General features: G+C 42.3%; 2 protein-coding genes across 5 annotated transcripts in view; one reads left to right on the top strand and one right to left on the bottom strand.

The window, feature by feature from the left end:
• ppp1r12c (protein phosphatase 1, regulatory subunit 12C) overlaps window positions 1-7675 on the bottom strand; it is a 38614-nt gene extending 30939 nt beyond the window's left edge. For 3 of the 4 annotated variants that reach the window (XM_086121231.1, XM_086121233.1, XM_086121234.1), the window contains exon 1: window positions 7336-7675. In XM_086121231.1, the coding sequence (XP_085977357.1) occupies window positions 7336-7544 (209 nt within the window). In that variant the 5' untranslated portion in view covers window positions 7545-7675. The remainder of the gene's footprint in view (window positions 1-7335) is intronic. The other variant, XM_086121232.1, reaches the window with a different exon arrangement.
• A 3741-nt stretch (window positions 7676-11416) lies between these two features.
• Window positions 11417-15677, top strand: LOC147200796 (nicotinate-nucleotide pyrophosphorylase [carboxylating]-like). Its single transcript, XM_086120419.1, has 4 exons — window positions 11417-11730; window positions 14136-14446; window positions 15087-15218; window positions 15295-15677. The coding sequence occupies exons 1-4, from the start codon at window positions 11463-11465 to the stop codon at window positions 15484-15486; spliced, it is 903 nt and encodes a 300-aa protein (XP_085976545.1). The 5' UTR covers window positions 11417-11462; the 3' UTR covers window positions 15487-15677.
• The last annotated feature ends 734 nt before the right edge of the window (window positions 15678-16411 follow it).

Genomic DNA, 16411 nt, shown 5'->3' with positions numbered 1-16411 from the left:
TCAGTCAAAATAGAAAAATGGGTTCCCATGATGAACGTTTACGGAATCCAAAATTAGTTACCGTGGTTTCCCATTAGATAATCCGACAGAACCGAATATTAGTTACCGTGAATTTCCGAAATCCTCAGGCCTGCTACTGAATTATTTAAATTTTTGCAGCATTTGTTTATAATTGTATGAATATGTTGTTGTTTGTGTGATTATCATATGCAATTGAATAAGTAGACCATTTCAGAATTCAAAATTTGGGACTCTCGAAATGCATAATGGGACTTGTACTTTTCTGATCAGCGAGTCCCTGGGACTCGCTGGTGGTAAACTGTAAAATTATCATTGACCATGATGCATTTTTATGCTTTAGGAAGCATTTTTGTCTGAATTTTGGGGGGGCTTGGAATGAATTAGGGCATTTACCGTATTTTCACGACTATAAGGCGCCATTAAAAGTCTTAAATTTTCTCCAAAATGGACAGGACGCCTTATGATGCGGAGCGTCTTGTGTATGCGCCGAGTTCCAAAACCTGACTGACAGCCGACACGCTGTTTATATAGAGAAAAGGCGGAAGTGACTGTGGACAGGCATGCGGCAAAGAAGTCGGCCAATCAGTGAAGGGTGGGCGTGTATATATACATATATGGAGAGAGAGAGAAAAGGCAGACGTGAGTGAGGACAGGCATGCGGCGAAGAAGTCTGCCAATGAGTGAAGGGTGGGCGTGTAAGTGGACGCTAAAGGGACGCCCCTAGCAGGTACCAACACCTGTATAGAGTGTGGCTATGTGCATTATTGCAAAACAACTTCGGTTTTGGTTTCTAAGAACCCCCGAAAATAAATTCTACAAGGAGACACGCCTACGAAGCTCAGTTCAAACTTCAAGCCATCGGTTATGCTTTTGGCATGCGTGCCCATCTCACAGCAGCGGTGAAAAACCAAGTCAAGCAAATGAACTCTGAGCTTGCCGTTATTCCCGGAGCCTTGACTAAAGAACTCCAACCGCTGGACATCGGCATCAACCGGGCGTTCAAAGTAAAGTTGCGACCGGGCGTTCAAAGTAAAGTTGCGAGCGGCATGGGAACAATGGATGATCGATGGCAAACACAACTTTACAAAGAGTGAGAGGCAGCGCCGGACGAGTTACGCCACAATTTGCGAATGGATTGTGTCTGCTTGGACGAACGTGTCTGCTTGCACCGTTGTTCGAGTTTTTGGCAAAGCCGGCATCATTTCTGTGGAGCCACATGGCAATGAGAGTGACTCTGACAACGAGAGGGAACACGGCGTTTTTGATGGATTACCGGTACTTGCACAATTGTTCAATTCTGATACAGAAGATGAGGACTTTGATGGATTTCTGGGTGATGATTGATCGAAAAACGTGAGTACATTGTACGATGGCTAAATAAAATACAACGGAACTCAGTTTTGCTTCCGTTGCCTTTTTAAAAATGTGTTTTTAGCTTGTATCCATACGGATACAAGCTAAAAACACATTCAATTCTTGGCATGCTACCGTATGCTTCAAGCTAACGTGTTTTTAGCGTGCGCGCATGCATGCCTATGTTTAAGCTGGCGTATGTTTTACCACTGTAAAACTGCGCCCAATAATACAGTGTGTTTTATCTATGTGTCAAATACAGAAATAGCACCCGTTAATGAGACTGCGCCCAACAATACGGTGCACCGAATGGTCGTGAAAATACGGTACATGGAAAACGCGTCTCTACAAAATGCTTTCGTTAAGAAATTTCTTCCAGTACCAATTAATGTCATAAGTAGAGGTGCCACTGTATATCAAAAAGCCCCCTCATATGTCACGGCAGTTGTTCAAGAATCTATGGTTTGGTTATTGCTCATATATGTAACATTCAGGTGACAGGGCATTGTAAAATGTATTGAACTTAAACCCTATTTACACACATTTTCCAAAACAATGCGTCTTAGTTCCTGATTACTTCATTGGCACATTGTTGCTGTTTTGATTGAACTTCTCTACCCTGCAATGCGTGACAGATGTTGGCAAGATTTGAAAAGAAAACACTAGCTGCCTGCCCTCTCCCTGGCTTTGACGTGTGTCTGTATTCTGTGTAAAATCTACCCGCATGGAATTGGAACGGTTGAGCTTTATGTGTACTTGTAACGGGTTGGAATCAGATGTCTTGGTAAGTACCGGTAGTTGATTGTCTGACACATGGACACCAGCCAATCTGTGGGAGCAAGACTTGCCGGAGTTTTTCAGGATCAAATAATTATTTTATCCAATAAAATGCACAACATTTTACATCTTGTATACGCTTGACTGGCGAGCAGTTTCGAGGGTGTACCCCGCCTACTACCACACAGTCAGTCAGCAGGGATAGGCTCCAACACATCCGCAACTCTAGTGAAGATAAAATGTGGGTTTTTTTCTGTTCATACAATAAAATGGATCACTTTTTTCCCATGCATTTTTCACAGACATTTTGTACATTATCATAATCAATCAACCACCCAAAAACGAGACTGTTTATTTCATTAAAAGTGAACACATTTGCAAATTCTGCAGGGATCAAAAAGTTATTTCCCTCACTCTAACCACATTTGTCTTGTTCAACATTTTGCATTCACTTATTTAGTGGGGAGGAGGGGCTAAATGATGCTTGTAAATTTCCCCAGTGTGGGACAAATAAAGGATATCTTAATTGATCAAATCTGTGCAAAGTGTTGTGTAGATGGATGGCCATTGAAATTTGTGGTGTTTGTATTTTCGCATTGTAGACATCAGACGAGAGAGGCGGCGAGGAAGACAAGGAGCAGGACAAGGCGGTTCGCACTGCAAGAGTCCAGCCCACCCCTCATACGAGGGACAGTACATCTGAAAGTCCCAACACACCAACTACTGAGCGCCGCAAGTATGAAATGCACAACCACATACTGATTATCGAGTGAATTCTTAAAGGAACTTTTCAAAAGGTGCACTAAACGCATGTGTGTCTCTTCCTTGAATTGTCCTTTCTTTGCGTTTGTTCAGGTTTCAGGCTCCAGTAAGAGATGAGGAATCTGAGTCTCAGAGGAAGGCTCGCTCTCGACTCTTGCGCCAGTCCCGTCGCTCCACTCAGGTATGCAGAAGTGGATTGCATTTCGGTCTACATCTTTTTATTCAGAGTTGTGGTAATGTTTGGAACGTGATCGACTGTAGTAAGCAGATGCAGCAAATATTTCACGTAAAGTGTTTACACACACCAATGTCAACAAAGATAAATGTTGTCAAATTTGGTCATGGATTTGATCATCCATAGCTGGGCTTGCATGGCGCAATGTAATCCGATTAGAATGAAATTGAATTTCCAAACCGCATGAAAGCGCTCCATCTCAGTCAGAATGAAGAGACTGAATCCGAACGGAATGTGATTCCGATTGACAGGGGTGGTATATTTTTGCCAATCCGATCAGAAGTCATGTATACACTGTCTGCACATGCTCCGTCTTGATGTAAATAAACGTGGTGATGCACTTGAAAGTGTGGCGGATTACAACCAGACCCAGTCTGCGAGGGTCGAGTTTCTTTTTAACTGCTTGTAACTTGTTTTTATTCAGCATTCAGCCCTCTCGTTACCTCTGCGTCCCGCGTCCTAGACGCATAATTTTCCCGCGGGATGCACAGTTCCAAATAATGTGCGTTTTTGGGACGCAAGGAAATTTCTCTGTCAAAATAAAACAAACAAACAAAAACTACGGCAGGCCTGAGGATTTCACAGTAATGATCGTTACCGGGAGCGTGTCGTTTCCGTGGCGTCATTTTGACGGTACCGAAAAATCGTTTAACCATAAAAGTCACTGCACACGAGTTGACTGTACGCGATCAAGTCTCTCCTATGTAATCAGCGCGAGTTCACTGTGTCTGTATGTGTGTGTGTTTGTGGTGTGGTGTGTGAGTGTGTTTCTTCGAATTTACTTTTGTTTTCAGTGTTGGGGGGGACGGAACAGATAACATTATGTGCACATGCGGGTGGCTATTTTCATCCGAAAACTGAGGAATCGCGCGGATGAAACTTTGACATGGCGGCGAAAAAAAACTCACAAAAGTGTACTAATTACGACATTTAAGAAATGGGAATGCCAGTCTGATTTTTCGTACGAATCGTCGGAAGGGCGTATCACTAAACTCACCTGTGACGTATGCGCAGAACACGAGAGCGAGACACGACGAGAGGCACGATTACGAGACAAGTTGGCTATTAGATCTATAGGCTAATCGCTATGAAAAATATTTTGAAACAGTATTGGTTATTGTATAATTTACTGGTTGTAGCATGGTAACTTTAGGAATAAAACATTCGTCACAAGGTGTAGTCATGCTAATGTTAACTGTTGGTAGAACTCATGATGACGTGTTAGATTCTTTCGTCAAATTGATAGTAGATTACACATGCATCGTCTTGGGAAGAGGATGTCAAGCCACGTCAATACTTACCTGTATTAATGATTACCAGTAAACTAATCTCTGCAGTGTGAGATTGGAAAAAATACTCTGATTTTGTGGTATATTGTATTCATGATGCCATACGAGTACAACATATTTTGATCCATTTATTTTATTGAATAAACCTGGAGTACACAGCGACTGATGGAATGTTCATTGTTAATGCATAGTTTTCTAACATTTACCCTTGAAACGTTATACTTTTGAGTTTCAGAATTCTTGATTATGAATATCAGTCAAAATAGAAAAATGGGTTCCCATGATGAACGTTTACGGAATCCAAAATTAGTTACCGTGGTTTCCCATTGGATAATCCGACGGAACCGAATATCGGTTACCGTGAATTTCCGAAATCCTCAGGCCTGCTACTGAATTATTTAAATTTTTGCAGCATTTGTTTATAATTGTATGAATATGTTGTTGTTTGTGTGATTATCATATGCAATTGAATAAGTAGACCATTTCAGAATTCAAAATTTGGGACTCTCGAAATGCATAATGGGACTTGTACTTTTCTGATCAGCGAGTCCCTGGGACTCGCTGGTGGTAAACTGTAAAATTATCATTGACCATGATGCATTTTTATGCTTTAGGAAGCATTTTTGTCTGCGACTGATGGAATGTTCATTGTTAATGCATAGTTTTCAAACATTTACCCTTGAAACATTATACTTTTGAGTTTCAGAATTCTTGATTATGAATATCAGTCAAAATAGAAAAATGATGATGTTTAGGGAACCCAAAATCAGTTACTGTGGTTTCCCATTGGGTAATCCGACGGAACCGAAAAACGGTTTCCGTGAATTTCCAAAATCCTCAGGCCTGCTACTGAATTATTTAAATTTTTGCAGCATTTGTTTATAATTGTATGTACAGTATATGTTGTTGTTTGTGTTATTATCATATGCAATTGAATAAGTAGGCCATTTCAGAATTCAAAATTTGGGACTCTCTAAATGCATAATGGGACTCATACTTTTCTGATCAGCGAGTCCCTGGGACTCGCTGGGGGTAAACTGTAAAATTAGGCCAAACAAAAAAGATAGTGTGTTTCCGGTAACATGAAATTTCAGCATAGGGTCGGTAGGCCCGACAAAGTTTTTTTTTTAAATCTTTTTTTTTCCATCAAAAATTTAAACAAAATAACCATAAAACATAAAACAAGAAGACATTGAACCCGCCGCTCCGCGGCCGGCGCCGCCGACACTTATTTAGTTTTCTCCCCGCTCCGGGCTCGGGGGCGCACCGCCGCCTCCGCCGATGTCGTCCTCCGCCCTCGGTGTTTACTCGGCCCGTGGTGTTTATCAAATAGTTCGATGATTTTTTTCGATACATCAATGATGCTATTTTCTTAACATTACAGTGCAAGCATGCAACTGTAACATAGAAAACGCGGTTTAAACTGTTGTTGCAGATCGCGGCCGCCGCCATGTTTCAATGTTGTTGACAGACGACAGGGCAAACGACGCACGCGCTCAACTTGAATATCGCGAGAGTTTGCACCGATGTAAACCCTCTACACAAAAATGTAGAGGGTTGTTTGAAAAAAAATGCCGACCATAGTTTTTTTTCAACGTAGAAATCCTCGGTCGGTCGGGTTCCCGGAAACACACTACTTTTTTTCGTACGCCTTATTACTGCATATATTAATATTGTTTTTATGAGCCTATTTCGGTTTTGAACATCAGACAATTCTGAATTCTATGAGCCATTCCATGTTTTGCTGAACAGTCAGGTTTGCATAGAAAATGTAAAGTATATTTAATTCATGAATCCATTCATCCATTTCCCAATCCGCTTATCCTCACAAGGGTCGCGGAGGGGGGGGGGGGGGGGGGGGGGGGTGCTGGAGCCTACCCTAGTTGTCTTCGGGCAGTAGGCGGGGGACACCCTGAACCGGTTGCCAGACAATCCCAGGGCACACGGAGACAAACAAGCATCCGCACTCACACTCACACCTAGGGACAATTTAGAGTGATCAATCAGCCTGCCATGCATGTTTTTGGAATGTGGGAGGAAACCGGAGTACTCGGAGAAAACCCACGCAGGCCCGGGGAGAACATACAAACTCCACACAGGGAGGCCGGATCTGGAATTGAACACGGTACATCTGCACTGTGAGGTTGACGTGCTAACCACTGGATCACCGGGCCACCCTATTCGTATATTTCCTTAATACTTAATGTAAATATATGAACCACCTTTGGCTGTCTCCACTGTTTTTAGGCACACCCGACTCTTCAATTATTGTGGAAAAGTCTTTTCCAAAGCTAGAGAAATTGGTTTTGACAGAAAAGGAATTGGCGGACTTCCAAAACACTGAAATGTTTTTGTTTTGATATAAATGTGTCAGTAAAAATAAATGTTTTAAAACTATGAGCAACACTTTCACTGCGATGTTCACATTATGACACGTTAACTATCAATTGCATATTTCAAAGACATTTTAAAACTGGATTAAGGAAGCATACAATAAAAACATAAATAATCAATAATGTTGTACGTGAGTTGGCTGCAACGCAATGATGTGTAAATTCCAGCAGGTGTCCGGTGAGCAACAGCAACACAATACAACATAGTTTCTATTCAGCTTGCCAAATGTGGAGCAACGCTTCCATGTACCCATCACCAACAGCTCGGACAAATATCAAGGGCCTTCCGAATTCGCACACCCGTCACTTTGACCGTAAATGGCTTTAATGCACGGGGTACTGTACAGTAATAAAGCTAAAAGGGAACTTGATGTAGTGCATTTGTAGTCCACCCACCCACACAAGTCCTCTTCCCATTCACTTAGGGATCTTGGAGCGAAGCTAGCGAGCAGAGCAGCTAGCTGTCAAGTTGTGTTCAACTGTTCTCCAAAGAGGTTTTACTCACCGTCTCTTGAGAAGTGGGCTGCTTTCATCGCCCCTTAAAATGGGCTGCTCGGTCGGCGGGTCCTGCAGGTCGGCCTCCGGCTCCTCGCTTCCTCTATCCAAGGCATTGCCTCGCCATCTTCGCCGGGGCAAGGCCGACGCTTTGTCGGTACAGGAACCGGCCCAGCGCTTTAGCTGCTCCCGCCGCTTGGTCCTCGCCGAGTCGCCCATTCGATTATCCAAGCAGGACTGTGTTATTGAAAATAAAACATAGCCAGGAAGCGAAAGACACACCCTCCACGCGTATACTTTCACTTCCTGGTCTCTGGCAGTGTACAGCACAGAGAAAGCCTCAGCGCGTGCTCGTGCTCGTGCTCGCGCAGTGCTGGTGAGAGAGTCGCACGCCACACTTCACAGATTAGATATCGAAAGAGATCGAACTAGTGTAACACACTTATGTCTGATATCAGGGATTTGGAATAAATGCTCAAATGGCTTGCCATAGAACGTGAAACATGTTCACTAGTCGAATTTCAAGTCTCTAGTCGTAGTGCACAGTCGAAGTCGGCATTGTGACAAAAAATGTCACTGGTATTGTTATTCATTGTAGAGTCGTGAGGACAAAGGGCATACTACCGTCGTGCGTCAGTTTTTTTCACTTTAGTTGAGTATCAAATGTAAAACTTCAAGCGGTTTGCCATAATGTTTAGTGTGTTCATTGGGTCATATTGTATACGTTGAATAATTTAAAAATTATTTTTGCAGAAAACTGCAAAAATAATTTCAACATTTAGCTATCGTTACTTATCGTCTTATTCAACTGTGTTTTTCTGGTGACCACTGTGGGGTGCACAAAGCACCCAAACGGAGCTGAGATAGGCTTCAGTTTACCCTTGATTTATATATAAAATATCTGCTTGTTACTATTCATCTTTCATCCGTACCACAGCAGTATCAAAAGATAAGAGTCACACTTGGCATCCCAGCTATCAGGGTGTAACAAAAAAAAATTAAATCAGAAAATCATTTTTGACAAGACATAAGTACATCAAATCGAACTAATTCAAATTACTACACTTTGAAATCCAGCAAAATACATATCGAATTGTTTTTTGATTGGAGAGATATCTGAGAAATAAATGGTGCATTTACATTACTGTACTGACAAATTCAGAAAAATGTATATAAAATGACACTTAAAACGTCATTGCATCATACCCTCTCGAATTGAGCAGGACCATATTGAAACGAATTGTAATCCCACTGAGTCGAACCTAATTAATTTTTTTCCACTTTCAAATGAAATTGTGCTTGAATCGTTTTTGCACCCCACACATCAAAAATTGTATCAAATCATCTTTTTTGGAGAGATGTACAACCCTAACATTTGCTTTCAGCTTCCGTCCTCCCAGGGTCTGGAACTCACTACCACCTCAAATCAGAAGCAAAGACTCAAAACTGACTCTACTCAACATAATGTCTTTTTGCCCCTCCCCATTCTGCTGTTTATTTAAATTAAAATATGAAATTTTTCGTTCTTTCTTTCATTTCCACTTTTTAATGTTGTTTTATTGAAGGTAAAATAAAACATTTTATAGTGTCGTTGAGTACCAAGAAAAGCGCCTTTAAAAAAATGCATTATTATGCTTGACGAGCAATAGATGAGCAACATCGATTCTCTAGCACATTGCCCTGAATAGTTCATTCATTATCATGCCTGTAGAGAATAACAATCAATATGTCTACAGTGCTAACACTAGCTCTTTGTTGCTCATAAACATTCCAACGTGCACTGAGGGTCAAATTCCATATCACATTTTCTGTGGTAGAAACAGTCAGTAAGAGGAAGGAAAAGCTGAATCACACAAAAAGGTAAGTAAGCATCTCAATGCCATTTATTTGTGTTGCATAGAGAGTTGTATTATAGCCTCGCAAGCATTCAGGTGAGTACATGATCATTTAATGAGGTTCATAACTACATCTGTATGCAGTGTCATCGTATCTTATACAAATGCACACAGTTGGGTACAAAGCAAATGACTCTGTAACACTTGCCAACAATTTGAAACCAACAAAGGAAAGGCATACACTTGTTTTAACAATAGTGGCCAAAAAAAAGGAAAGTGAGTACAGAACAGTCTGTAAAAATTGTTGGTTACAATTATAGAAGTAACCAACAAACTGAGACCAAAAAAAGCATGGTAGATGGAGTTGTGCTGATCGATATTTGGACAGGCATATAGGGTGTGGAATTAGTTTTGGAGAGATAATGATAAAGATTTTTTTTAAGGATGAACACTCCTCTTGACAATAGTAATGCATGAACATTGAACCCGTTGATATCATGGGTGATATGATCTTTTATTATAAATAAACATTTATCCTAATTTGCGTGTTCAGCTAACAGGTTGTACCAATGTTTTAGTGATACTTTTATTAAGTCTTTCCAATTCAGCAAAATTATTATTTGGGTGTGGGGATGGGGGGGGGGGGCATATTTGTAGAGATAAGATCATGAGTATTACATTTTTGAAAATACTTTGGGGCTGAGAAGGAGAAATCATCAAGCAGGGCTGTGGTACGAGAAGAGTGGAAGTCCAGTTTGAGGATCTTGGACAGCAGGTCCAGGGAGTCCGACCTAAACATTCAAACTGTGGTGCAATACTGGAATGCATGAGGTTCATATCTCTTGCGGTTGGAAAGTGTGGGCAGGTAGCATCAATGAGGCCGTAGCGGGGGAAATTACCTAATTTTTCCAAAATCTTTTGACAATGCTTTATCAATTACAAATATGTCTTACCTGGAATGTAGAGTAAGAGGGAAAACAGTCAAATGGTCTTCCATGAGATAGAATAAACCTGTATAGGCTACTCACCTGTTGCCTTTCAGCAAACAGAATAGAAAAACACAATTCCAATCAGGAATCAATAAAAACAGAGTACAACGATTTCCCAACCATGTCCAACCTTCAAACTGATGAACTCTATTGTTTTCACTAATTAATCATTAATTTTATGGCTGCAACACACTCTAAAAATGCTGGAACGGGGTCATGTTTACCACCGTGTTACATTACATTTTCTTTTAACAACATTAGGAATTGAGGACAGAAATTGTTGAAGCTTTGTAGGTCTGATTCTGTCCCATTCTCGCTTGATGTACTTGATCTTCACGTAATTCGATCGATCTTTTAGACATCTCACACTCCGATTGTGTTCACGCGAGCTAGCTAAAATTGAAATGTAGTCACGCGAGTTGTTGGCCACAGAGTGCCACCATGTAGCTGCGCACCTGGCCACACATGAAAATCCGGGTCGGAGATGTAAAATAATAATTCATTCATTCATTCATTCATCTTCCGAACCGCTTCATCCTCATTAGGGTCGCGGGGTAAAATAATAATAATAATAATAATACATTTCATTTAAAAGCGCCTTTCATGCCACCCAAGGACACTGTACAGACAATACAAATTAAAAATAAATAAAAGAAGTATTGTATAAAAACAGGACATAAAATCACAAAACAGAGGAAATGGAAAAGTTATGTATTGTAGGCAGTCCTGAACAAGTGTGTTTTTAGACCGGACTTGAAAGTGGAGAGAGCTGTACAGTTTTGGAGGTCCGGGGGTAGATTGTTCCAGAGCTTTGGAGCAGCGCGACTGAAGGCTCTGGCTCCCATGGTGCTGAGGCGGGCAGGGGGCACTGACAGGCGGAGGGAGGACAAGGATCTGAGGGAGCGAGTGGGGATCTGAAGTAGGTCGGACAGGTAGGGAGGGGCCAGATTGTGGATGGCCATATATGTATAAATATATATATGTATAAAATAGGGGATTGTACTGTTCATGTTGCATGAAAAAAATTCTGATCCATGTGACATATGGGCAGAACAAATCAGAATTATCTTGGGCCGTGAACATAGCCTTCGTGTATTTCTTGTTGATGTGTATGCAGTTTTCTGAGGAGAAAAAAGGCAAAAACAAAGAACGTACAAATTTACTGTACATTACCTCTAAAATGTCCGGTCCAAATCAGTTCCTACACAAATTGTGTGACACAGTAAAATCAAACATCAAAGACATTTGAATTATTTTTCCGCTTCAATTTCTGCTTCAGTGTCAATGGGCCAACCTCTCATTTAATTTGTTTCATGAATCATTACAGAATGTCGCCCGCCAAACACACGCCCGCCCACTCTATCCCACCTCATGCTGTGATGCAACTGGCAAAGGCATGGCTTGCCGAGGACACGCCAAACTTTGATCCTGCAGGAGTGTGTGTGGGGTCACAGGAGGTGGAGGCAAGGTTGTTGTGTAAAAGCCCACACAGTATCTTGGCAGGAAGTCCCTTCTTTACAGCGGTATTCACTGAGGTCGGCTGTAACGTGGATTGGATTTACCAGGATGGAGACGAAATTGGTCAGTATTGAATCTTATCAGATTATCGAAAAAAATAAAATCAAAAATCGATTCACTTTGAGCTCCAAATGGGTATGAAGTGAAGTATTTTCATACACAAACCTTGAAGAAAAGAAGAGACATGCAGAACAACTCTGAGCATGCAGTGGATTCCAAAGTCAACGGCAATCTGTTCTGAGAAGCTGATCGACCTCCGACTTGTTATTATTTAGAAAACATATAACAGTGATTCTCAATTGGGGGTGCCTGTACCCCTGGGAGACTCTATGGAACACTCTAGATTGTGCCTCGGTGTGATTATGAGAGTGAATGGTTGTTTGTGTGCCCTGCGATTGGCTGACAACCAGTGCATGGTGTCTCCTTCCTGCTGCCCGAAGACAGCTGGATCTTTTTTTAATGTAAATAAAATGGTTTTCTGACTTATTGCCAGTTCCCCACTTAAAAAAACGACACAAACACCATTACTTTGTGATATGATGGATGAGGGGGATATGGCGAAACTTTGGCCTCCCAGCCCAAAGGCTTTCCACTCACATGAGGATAATCTTCTGTAGTTGTTTGACATTGGAGCTTGGTACTCACTGCCGTTCATTTGCGATTGAAAGAGGAGATTTGGTTCGGAGAACCACAGTTGAATACAACTCAAAGTAAAAATAGAGGCCGATCCCATGTTTGACTTATTGTGGGAAGGCCAATATGCTCTCCCTAGACCAGTGTTTCTCAAATAGTGGGGCGCGCCCCGCTGGGGGGGGGGCGCAAGGCTCCGTCAAGCAGGGTGCGTTTGACCTCGGGGAACATGCTTTTTAAATTTTTTACTGTCCTAAAACAACGTGCAGTTGCACCTCCACTACATTAGGGGGCAGTGGTGCTCTCATTGGCAGAGTTTGCGCAGGGAGCATTCTCAGGGAGGAAATATGATGAGGCGTATGTAGCGCTTGGCTTCAATGTGACTGCGGTGGCAGACGAGGAAAGATCGATGTGCTTACTCTATCTAAAAATTTTGGTAGCGGACAGCATGAAACCAAATAAATTAAGGCGTCACTTAAAGACATTACATCCCAATCACGCTGATAAACTGCTTGAGTTTTTTTTCAGCGAAAACGTGCCGAATATTGTCAACAATCATGCCGCTTTGTGACTGCTACTTCAGTAAACTAAAATATGGGTTCCGGCTACACATTGAGCAGGAGCCGAGAGTTGCTGTGTCCTGCTTCAAACCTCGCTTCGAAAAGCTGTGCATTGCAAAACGTGCTCATTGTAGCCATTAATCGAGACATCATCTTTGATTTAAAAAAAAAAAAACCCACGCTCGAACTACCCTCATTTTGAGGATAATTTGAGTGAGGCAAAAAAACTCCTGCAGAAGCATATGACAGTTACAACAGGTCACAAGACATAAACAATGAAGACGGTGAATCAAGGGAATGTATGAGGGAGGGGGTTATGGTGGGGGACTAGCTTCCGTGCATATTTTCATCAGGGGAAGGTCGAGATAGCAGATGTTGTTTTGGTAGCAGGCTGCCCAAGAATTTAAGACAGCGTTGAGTCCGTGGCTTATGTCTCTTTAGTGGCGTCGATCAGCCAAATCCATGATTTCAGTCAGTAATCGAACACGGATTCCAGTTTTCTCCAAGTTGTTGTCCATCCTGGTGTGACGCTCCAAACCCGCAACAGTTTGTGGTTGAGCACAGTCTGAGTCTGAGTGTTGGACATCCGCGTTATGCCATCCTTAGACCGGCAGCCTCGTCCAATAGAGCTGCTCCCGTCGGTTGAATTTTCGATAGATCAGGAAACTGCTCACACGAAACAGCAGCATACCTGTTATCGGAAGGCCGAAAATGTAGATGTCGTCCAAATCCTCAACGGACAGTGTTGACAGGCACACCATTCTCCGCTTCCTCCAAGGATCTAGGGTGTACCCAGCAGCAAAAGTCCCCGAGGGGCAAGTAGGCTCCCCACTGCCTGCTCTTCTCATCGAGAAAATGTTGTCGATGGCATCGAGAGACCAGCCAACCAATTCCATGTTTGTTTTTAGGATGAAAATATGACAGGAGGCTAGGAAAAGTCAGACAAAAGACAGCACAAGGACTGAGTGGCGAGCAGGGAAGGGTGGGGGTGGGGTGGGGGACAGCGCAGAAAGCAAAAGCGTCCGCCTTCGTCTTACGCAAAAGTTTATAGACAAATGATACTATTTATAGTCGTGGGGGGGTGCGAGATGTTTTCCTCTTCCTTGGGGGTGCATGACAGAAAATAATTGAGAACCACTGCCCTAGACTGTTATATGCTTACATACATTCTGTGCATCACATATATGGATGCTTACATGTAATGGCAAGAAAACATTGTTAGCATTATCATAAAAATACTTGTAGACCTAACTGTATAATACTGATTGTGAACCATAGGCGCAGATCCTGTCACACTTATTGCTGTGGTGCGAGGCCCGGCCAGATGCCTTCTCCTGGGTGAAAGGCCAGCTCTAAATTGTCTTTCCCGGGCCTCAGGGATCGCCACTCGATGTTTTCAACTCCGGAAAATGGCAAGAGCAGGAGGATGGCATGGAGAAGTGGCAGGCACACGTAAAACAACACCGGGCTTCCGCCTGGTGGAGAAGTATGCTATGCTGGTGGGTGATGTGTCCATGCACAGGCAGGACTTGAGTGGAATGGTAATGCTGAAGGACAACCATGTCTGGGCTTCAGGGAACATCACAGAGGTGCGCATGCTACATTCGTGACGACTCCATAATGGTGCCACTTTGCCCCTAACATTTCAGACAGTGCAAGTAAAATTTTCATCCACCCCCCCCCCCCCCCCCCCTGGCCCCTGACTCTATTCAGGGTCATGGGGGGATGGAGCCTATCTCAGCTGACTTTGGGTGTGAAAGGCACACTGTCCCTGAGACTGTTCGCCTGACAGCAATTAATGAATTTCCTCTAAGAAGACGTTGACCTGATGTTCGACAGTCATCACTGTTCTTGACTGGGATTGAAGGATGTAGCTGATAGCCAGCATCATGAAATGTTTAGAATTTTAAAACATTTGTCAAAATTTGACGTTGACCATTATTTCAAGAAGGTGACCATTTTTGAGATTATCCAATTGAAATCCATTTTAATTAACGGTATTTATTTTTCTATGCTTACTATTATGTAAGAAAGTGTATCGACACAGTGATTTGTATTTGCTTACATTTGCTTTGAATAAAAGGGCAGAGGCTTGATAAGCTGCAACTTGACCCTACGCCTTTTCAGTTGGCTTTGTTTTTCTGTAAAATTCTGTAGTGACTTTTTTTTTTTGACTGAAGGTAATTGACTAAAAATCAATCAATCAATCAGTGATGTTCTGCTCTCCAGGCTGTGAAAGCTGCCAGGTCAGTATGTGGATTCAGCAGTAAGATTGAAGTGGAGTGTGGCTCCTCAGAAGAAGCCGTGGAAGCAGCCACGGCAGGAGCAGATATTGTTATGCTTGATAATTTCCAGCCACAGGTACACAAAACGTCATTACACAACTTGCAATATTTTCCTTGCAAAGATCAACTTCAAACAATGTAATATACTACAGGCGCTCCATGTTGCAGCTGGTGCTCTGAAGCAAGAATTCCAAGCTCTGCTGATAGAAGCCAGTGGAGGAGTGACACCAGAAAACCTAGCAGAGTATTTCTCTCCATGTGTGGACATTATCTCCCTGGGCTGTATTACTCAAGGGTGCCCGGTTGTGGATTTCTCATTAAAGGTTCAAAAGCCTGTTTCTTAGTCAGACCTCTGTGAAGGATCGGCACCAATATGTATTGTACATTCACAAAAATTGAATTTTAAACTACATACAGTAAAGACTGGTCACAGATAAGAAATTATAGGAGACGTATTATGCCAGGAAAAACAAAAGCCTACTTAGAAGAGCCAACATTTTTTTCGGAGTTAATCTGAGAAGCTTTAACTGGTAACAGATGTGTGCTGATATTCAACAATCCTGGTTTTGTTGTTTCAATCGCTTTTGGTTTTGTTTCATGTTTTATCGTGTTTCTTTGTGTGCCATTTTTTTATGCCTTCCTCGGTTTTGTTTCCACCTGTTCTGGTCATCGTGGTCCTTTGTGTCAACCAATCAGCTCCCTCCTCTTTGTGTCTTGTCCAAGTGTGCCTTGTTGTCTCATCAGTTTACAGTGGTACCTCTACTTACGAACGTCTCTTGAAATGAAATTTTCAAGTTACGAAAAGTCTCAACAAGAAAATATTGCCTCTTGTTACGAAAGAAATGTCAAGACACGAAAGGTAAAAATACAGTGTAGGCTTCTTGTCGCAGCTCCAAGTTTCCTGAACGCAACATACTTACAGCTGCTCTGCCATTGGCTATTAATGAGCATTTTCCTGGGATCCTATTGGCTAAGAGGGACCTCGGCCGAATGTGTCGATGTGTGTAGATCGATAAATAGATAGACGTGTCTATGCGGCGTCCTCGTCACTTGCCCCTCGGGCCATGAGGCGTTCCGTTAGTTTTACGTAAATGTGAATCACCCAGAAAAAGTGTTCACCAGTTCGGTGATCGCTCACTTTGCTGATGTTTGCCTTGGACATTTTCAAAGGATTGTTAAAAGCCGACAAAAGCAAACGTCCTTGGATCAGTTCTTTACAAAATGCCAGGCAAAACCCACTTCTGAGAGAGAACATGAACTAAAGAGGGC

Source organism: Hippocampus guttulatus, chromosome 9 (assembly GCF_054856545.1).
Source record: "Hippocampus guttulatus isolate MCC_2025c chromosome 9, RoL_Hgut_1.0, whole genome shotgun sequence".
Classification (NCBI taxonomy): Eukaryota; Metazoa; Chordata; class Actinopteri; order Syngnathiformes; family Syngnathidae; genus Hippocampus; species Hippocampus guttulatus.
The sequence above is the reverse complement of the archived record's forward strand: the minus strand, read 5'-3'. Positions and strand labels throughout refer to the sequence as shown.